The 8,427-nt window shown below is 36.1% G+C and overlaps 1 protein-coding gene across 4 annotated transcripts in view; it reads right to left on the bottom strand.

The window, feature by feature from the left end:
• Nucleotides 1-5,302: 5,302 nt before the first annotated feature.
• Nucleotides 5,303-8,427, bottom strand: part of npffr2a (neuropeptide FF receptor 2a) — an 87,232-nt gene continuing 84,107 nt past the window's right edge. For all 4 annotated transcript variants that reach the window (XM_062025096.1, XM_062025099.1, XM_062025098.1 and 1 more), the window contains one exon: nt 5,303-8,005. In XM_062025096.1, coding sequence (XP_061881080.1) covers nt 7,156-8,005 — 850 coding nt within the window. In that variant the 3' untranslated portion in view covers nt 5,303-7,155. The remainder of the gene's footprint in view (nt 8,006-8,427) is intronic.

The raw sequence follows: 8,427 nt of genomic DNA, 5'->3' as shown, positions 1-8,427 counted from the left end.
TTTTTAAGAACATTTGACGTTTTCTTCACCCGAGCAAGTTACCACCAGGCCGAGGTGAAAAGGAGCCGTCAAAGGGAGCTGGGAGCTCCTGATCGAAGACAATCAAAGAGGTAATCATAACAAAAGGTCATGTGATGAGTAGCCCTTCACAAATTAAATAGGACACCATTAACTTCCTTCCGGTCATTAAAAAAGGAAACAACCAACCTTTTTAAAAAACCCAACCGACGTGTCCATTTTTTTTTTTTTTTTTACAGATAAAAATATTTGACTTCAAATCACAGGGTCGACGCTAACGAGCACACATGCTACAAGGATATCTACGTGCAGACGCCACAAAGCTACGAAGTCTTTTAGAGTTACACGTTCGTCCACACGTTTACGACAAGGTAAATATATATATTTTTTTCAGTTTTTTTTAAAAATTTGTTTGTTGTTGTTGTGTTCCATCGCAGGCACCAAAATGACTACATTCAAAAGTGGTTGACAGGACTTAGAGAGACAGCAAGGAGCTTGTTTGAGTGGGTCTGGGTTCTTGCTGCTCCTTTCCGTAAATATGTCATCATGTTGGAAAAATCGCCCCGAATTAAAATGAAATACAAATGAATGTTGTTTAAAACAATGCTAAACATATTACAACCAGCTGCACAAACGTGTTGTTAAATAGGTCGATTATTCAATGTAACTCTCTATTGCAGGGGTCCCCAAACTACGGCCCACGGGCTGGATACGGCCCCCCAGCGTCCAAAATCAGGCCCACGGGAAGTCCCAAATTAAAAAAAATAATAAAATAAAATAAAATAAAATATATATATATATATTTTTTTTAATTTGTCCTTACTAGTCCATTTTCTACCATCTCCTAGCCACTAAGGCAAATCATATTGTCCAAAAATGCATTTTACCATCGATAACGTGACATGCAGCAAGTGCGCTCTTTAAGTCAATTAGTGTGCGAGGAATATATATGTATGAATACATATATATATATATATATATATATATATATATATATATATATATATATATATATATATATATATATATATATATATATATATATATATATATATATATATATATATATATATATATATATATGTATATGTACATACATATAGACACATACATATATACACATATATACACATATACATATATATATATATACATGGACATATACATATACATAGAAATACACACACATATATACACATATACATATACATATACACACACACACACACACACACACACACACACACACACACACACATAATATATATATACATGTGTGTATATATATATATATATATATATATATATATATATATATATATATATATATATATATATATATATATATATATATATATATATATATATATATATATATATATATATATATATATATATATATATATATATACACTACCGTTCAAAAGTTTGGGGTCACATTGAAATGTCCTTATTTTTGAAGGAAAAGCACTGTACTTTTCAATGAAGATAACTTTAAACTAGTCTTAACTTTAAAGAAATACACTCTATACATTGCTAATGTGGTAAATGACTATTCTAGCTGCAAATGTCTGGTTTTTGCTGCAATATCTACATATATATGTATAGAGGCCCATTTCCAGCAACTATCACTCCAGTGTTCTAATGGTACAATGTGTTTGCTCATTGGCTCAGAAGGCTAATTGATGATTAGAAAACCCTTGTGCACTCATGTTCACACATCTGAAAACAGTTTAGCTCGCTACAGAAGCTACAAAACTGACCTTCCTTTGAGCAGATTGAGTTTCTGGAGCATCACATTTGTGGGGTCAATTAAACGCTCAAAATGGCCAGAAAAAGAGAACTTTCATCTAAAACTCGACAGTCTATTCTTGTTCTTAGAAATGAAAGCTATTCCACAAAATTGTTTGGGTGACCCCAAACTTTTGAAAGGTAGTGTATATATATATATATATATATATATATATATATATATATATATATATATATATATATATATATATATATATATATATATATATATATTTATATATATATATATATAGCGCTGCCCCCAGCCAAATTGTTTTACCCCAATGCGGCCCCGGAGTCAAAAAGTTTGGGGACCCCTGCTCTATTGGGTCTCATTAGATCAAGATTGCACAAAGTCAGTTTCCACCTACCAACTTTTTTTTTTTTTTGGCCCTTGGCTAGAAATAATAATAATATTTTGAGAAATTAGGCTTAATTTTACAGGAAGTTAAAATTGATTGATTGTTTCAACAAAATCCAACCAACACTGGTATGTACAAATGGTATGTCGGTTTTGGTTCATTGTAATAAAAAAACTGGTACAAACCGTGGTCCGTGTATCTCCCGTTTATTCGATTTCGAATCCTCAATTGCAAATCAAAAAACTGATTTTGGGCCATTTTTTTCCATTTTTTTTTTCTAAAACAAAAGTTGGACAACTATTTAATGACACTTTTTTAAAACGAAAACTGCTGAACAAAGGTGTTAGCGTTATGCAGGGAAAACGCCAAGGAAACGCTAAAATACTGCTTCAATTTGTCATCACACATATAAACACGCATTTTTGCATTTTTGATAAACATGAATTGGATTTTTGTGTTTATCTGGAAAAACCATAAAAGGAAAACAGCACAAAGTCAAATTGTATGGCAATATTTGAATGAAGATCAACCCTTTTTTGTTTGTTTTCAAATCTGCCATATATAGTAAAAATTGAAAAACGGCCCTAACTTTGTTTTTTGATTAGCGTTCCAGAATTGGAAATTGAATGAACGAAAGGTACACGGGTTCATGTACCTTCCCGTTCATTCTTTTTCCAATTCTTGAATAATAATCAAAAAACAAATTCCGGGCCATTTTTTTACATTTTCATTTCTGAAACAAAAGTTGGACAACTATTTAATGACACTTTTTTAAAACGAAAACTGCTAAACAAAGGTGTTAGTGTTATGCTAAAACCATGCTAAACGCCAAGGAAAGGCTAAAATACTGCTTCAATTTGTCATCACACATATAAACACGCATTTTTTAATTTTGGATAAACATGAATTGGATTTTTGTGTTTACCTGGAAAAACAAAAATCCATAAAAGGAAAACAGCACAAAGTCAAATTGTATGGCAATATTTGAATTTGAACCCTGTTTTGTTTGTTTTCAAATCTGCCATATATAGTAAAAATCAAAAAACGGCCCTAACTTTGATTTTTGATTAGCATTCCAGAATTGGAAATAGAATGAACGAAAGTTGTTAGCGTAGCTAATTTGTGTACCTTCCCGTTCATTCTTTTTCCAATTCTTGAATAATAATCAAAAAACAAATTCCGGGCCATTTTTTTACATTTTCATTTCTGAAACAAAAGTTGGACAACTATTTAATGACACTTTTTTAAAATGACAATAGGACTCCTGCTGAACAAAGGTGTTAGCATTATGCTAACAAAAAATATGCTAAATGTTAAAGAAAAGCTAAAATACTGCTTCCGGTTCAATTTGTCAACACACAGATAACAATGCATTTTTGCATTTTGGATGAATATATATTCGATGTTTGTGTTTATCTGGAAAAATAAAAATCCATAAAAGGAAATCAGCACAAAAATCACATTTTATGGCAATAATTTAATGAAAAATCAACCCTTTTTGGTTTGTTTTAAAATTTGCCGTATATATAATAACAATCGAAAAACGGCCCTAATTTTGTTTTTTGATTTGCTTTTCACAATTGGAAATAGGATGAACGGAAGGTACACGGACCAATCGTACTCAAACAGAACAGGTAAGTGTACCTAATGTTGTGTCCCGCCTGGAGATCCCCTTTATGGGATAACTAACTGACAAACATCGATAGCTAATTCCTCCATACTACAAATTCATACATCTATGATCATATCGACCCAAATATAAGTCTGGAAAAATCATATTTTAGGTCTGTTTTAAAGATGTACTGTATACTGTACATGCAAACCTACAAAGTCAGAGCTTTTCTGCTTGTCACTCACATGACTTACAAAAAACAAACCATTCTTAAACAAACAAACAAAAAATCCACACGTGATCCTGCCCATAGTCCAAACCTCAAACCTAACCCTTATTTAAAACCTAACTCTAAACCTCACACCTAACACACGATGTTTTGTATTTTTTACAAAAGCTGATCCTGGGAAAACAAAGGTCGTCTTATATATTTGGGTCAATACGGAAATGTAGTTTTTTCCCCCCCAATATATTATGATATACATGTATTCAGAAGAATGACTCTACTGGGATATTATTGGCTACAAAAATGTACATACATTACATATATATGTAATGTATGTACATACATATGTACATACATGTATGAACATATGTATGTACATATGTACGTACATATGTACATATTTATGTACATACATGTGTGTACATATAGTATGTACATATGCATGTACATACATACATTCATATGTACATTTGTATGTACATATACATACATATTTCAACAAACAAAAACTTCACATTAGGAACCTCCAAAATAGCTCGGTTCACTTGTATGTACATACATGTATGTACATATGTATGTTTATGAATGTACGTATGTACATACATGTGTATGTATGTACATACATGTATGTATATACATACGTACATACATGTATGTACATATGTATGTGCATACATGTATGTACATATGTACATGCATACATGTATGTACATACATACGTACATAAATGTATGTACATATGTATGTACACACATGTATGTACATATGCATATACCTACATGTATGTACATATGCATGAAAATACATATGTACATGCATACATATGTATATACATTCATATGTTCAAACATATGTATGTACATATACATGCATATTTAAACAAACAAAAACTTCACTTTGAGAACCTCCAAAATAGCTGGGTTCACTTGTATGTACATGTATGTACATATGTACAAATGTATGTTTATGTATGTACATACATATGTGTGTACATAACTTTATGTAAATGCATATGTACATACATGTATGTACATACATACATATGTATGCATGTATATATGTATGTTCGTACATATGTACACACATATATATGTACATATGTACGTAGGTATACATACATATTTAAACAAACAAAAACTTCACATTGAGAACCTCCAAAATAGCTCTGTTCACTTGTATGTACATGTATGTTCATATATATGTACATACATGTATGTACATATGTATGTACATATGTACATACATACGTATGTATGCACATACATATGTATGTATGTACATACATATGTATGTACATAGATTTATGTACATACATACATGTATGTACATACATACATATGTATGCATGTACATATGTTTGTGCGTACATATGTACAAACATATGTATCTACATATGTATGTACATATACATACATATTTAAACAAACAAAAACTTCCCATTCGGGACCTCCAAAATAGCTCGGTTCACTTGTTGGCATTTTACCCCCAGGCCACCTGTTGTATAAACTAACATAAAGATGTCAGATTAAAGCAGGACAAATATTAATAAACATGTTCGTACGTCTCCGGAGTCTTCTTTGCATGCCTCTCTCTCTCTCAAGGCCAAAATACAACTAACTGCTTCTATGCATTAATGTGTTCACGGACGGGAGATAAGACGTGTGAGATTTACATCGGAGACTTCCTGAATAAATAACACTTACTGTAATCCCCGCAGTTTATGAGTGCCTGTTTGTTTTCAGAATAAAAGCTCGTGCTCGACCATACCTCAGACAGGTTTGACTGTGACGATGTCGGCGTATTTATACATACGCTGCAAATAACCGTAAAGCAAGGCTCCGTTCGTAGCACAGGAGGCGTCCTGGCTGGTATCCCAGCACTGCTAATACCATCCTTCTTACGCAGGGTTTAAGTCTCTTCTATGTGCCTTTAATGCCAGTTTAGGACTCGGTAATGCGTGACATTGTTTTGGTTCGGCGTGATGATGATGAAACCCCGGAATCTGTGTGGGATTAGAGTGTCAGAGCGCGGATTGTTCTTCTCAAATGCGCAAATTTAGTCACCGAATTGCCACGTCCAAGCTGGGAGTAGAGCGAAACCACATTGAAATCATCTCACTAAGCGTACTTAGCGATATTACTCAGCATTAGACTTCCGTATCGCCTCACAATTGCGTTTGCTTCAAGTTGCTTCAAGCCTGTAGAAGCCTCGGAGCAACACAACAAACAAACCAAGGTAAATACCTCCGTTAATGGTTAGCAACGGATTACATTGTTTTATTTTGATTGGTTTAGCCTTCCATTATGTTAGCATGCCACTTCCTGGTTGATAGACAATAGAATTCTTGGGTGCACTCTCGCAAGCTAGTTAACTAACCATGAAGCTACCACATAAAGTGCTCGGAGCTCAGCGAAGGGAGCAAACAGACCCTGAAATCTGCTTTGCAAGTGTCGCCCATGTATGAAGCGACTTTCTACATTTAAAAATATACTGTGTACTACAATAGAACTTATTTGTGTCGACGCGCCTCACACTGGCTGAGCCACAACGTAAGCGATTGCCGACATAACCAAAACGGAAAACACGGTTACTTGCGACTTTTGCCAGGGACATAAGAAGAATTTGGTTGCCGTGGTCAAATCCCGGCTAATACTGACATGCTTTTATTTTGAAGCTTTCTGTGCATTGACCAGGAAGCCCCTATGGGCACATTTAACACTACTGCGAAAACATGTCGACATAAACGGACTGGATTCATCATAGAAACGACCCATTTGAATCTCAAATTGTATGTTGACAAGTAATAAGAAGAACACAGTTGACCCGGACTTGATGAGTTTGTTGACATAGACGGGTTGTAAACATAAACCGGACTGACTCTAAACAGGTTCTACTGTAGTTTTGTAGGCATCACGTTACCACAACACTGATTGTTTGTGCTATTAGGACTTGAACACAGAATCCTTTGTTGACGCCCTTCAGATGTTCAGAATGTGCATTGGCACCCGACGACAAATCTTCATTTCTGGCTGGGATTGCATTTCAGGGGAGGTAGCTTCCTGCTTTAGTTCAGTTTTTACAAGGAACACTCAGGTGGTACGAGGACCGAAAACCTCAAAACCGACACCTTGACGAATGGCACTAGTTCAAATGGACACAACTGTGACTCCACCACTGCTAGACCCCTTGTCCAGGTCCTCCATGACCAAGTCCTGCTCGGTGACACGGTGGACTCGCCTGGAGCTGGTCTTCTCCAAGCTGTTTAGAGAAATAGGCTCCAGGGTTGTCTGTACGTTATTCGCCGGCAGCACGGAGTTGGTCTGCAACCTGTGCGAGTAGGTCTTCCTCCGCTGGCCGTCGGCAGTACACAGGCTGAACTTGAAGACCGCCTGAAATCCCCGCCGGAAGTTCTCGTTGAAGAACCCGTAGATGATGGGATTGACGCTGCTGTTGAAGAAGGCGAGCCAGTGGGCGAAGGGGTAGATGTAGATGTTTATGATCCTGTACTGCTGCTCGGTGAGCCGGGCGTAGTCGCTCAGCATCATGAGAGTCCACAGAGGCAGCCAGGAGAGGATGAAGAGAAAGGCAACGATGAGGAGCATCTTGATCACTCGCTGCTTCTTCTTGGACACAGTGTGGCGGTTGTCGTGGCCCGGCTTGCCCCCTGTCGGCATGGCCGTCTTAAAGAGCGTGATTCCGATGCGGGCGTACATGATCACGATGAGGGACAGCGGTGCCAGGTAAATGTTGGCGAATAAAACAGTGGTGTAGATCTTCCGCATGTCCTGGTTGGGCCAGTTCTCCCTGCACCAGTAAAAAGGAGTTGTTTTGTTGTCGTAGCCCAGCAGCACCTGGATGCTCTGCTCCTGAGTCACTTGGAGCATCACACCAGATGGACACATGATGGATATGGCCAGGACCCAGATGATGACTATGATCAAGGAGGCGGTGGATATGGTCAACTTTTGCTTGAATGGGTAAACGATGCAACGGAACCTGCAAAGGGACAAAGAGACAGTGAATGAATAGAGTGCAGATATCCAACATAAACCAACCTTGGGTACAAGAATGTAATAATTTGTAGGAGTTGGTTCTTCAATGTCCTCTGCCCACTGTGCAGTTTGGAAAGAGTTGCCCAAGTTTTTCTTTACAGTTGAATTTGGACTCTTTCACTCCGCACTCACTAAGGAAACAATTCAGCGACCAAGGAAATCAATTCACAAGCCAGAAATTGAACGCAAGCCACTTTGGTGAGAACCAGGAATCTAAAGCTCTATACCGTATTAAAAGTTAAAGTTAAAGGTGAGGTGGAAGCTTATTTGGTTTGTATTGTAAATATTTATTTCGAACATGTTTAAAAAAAAAAGAATAAAAGGAAACCCACAACAAAACAACAACAAAAATGAATAGAAGAAAAT

This window comes from Entelurus aequoreus, linkage group LG17 (genome assembly GCF_033978785.1).
Source record: "Entelurus aequoreus isolate RoL-2023_Sb linkage group LG17, RoL_Eaeq_v1.1, whole genome shotgun sequence".
NCBI classification, from domain to species: Eukaryota; Metazoa; Chordata; class Actinopteri; order Syngnathiformes; family Syngnathidae; genus Entelurus; species Entelurus aequoreus.
Note: the sequence above shows the minus strand (reverse complement) of the source record. Positions and strands in the feature narration are given on the sequence as shown.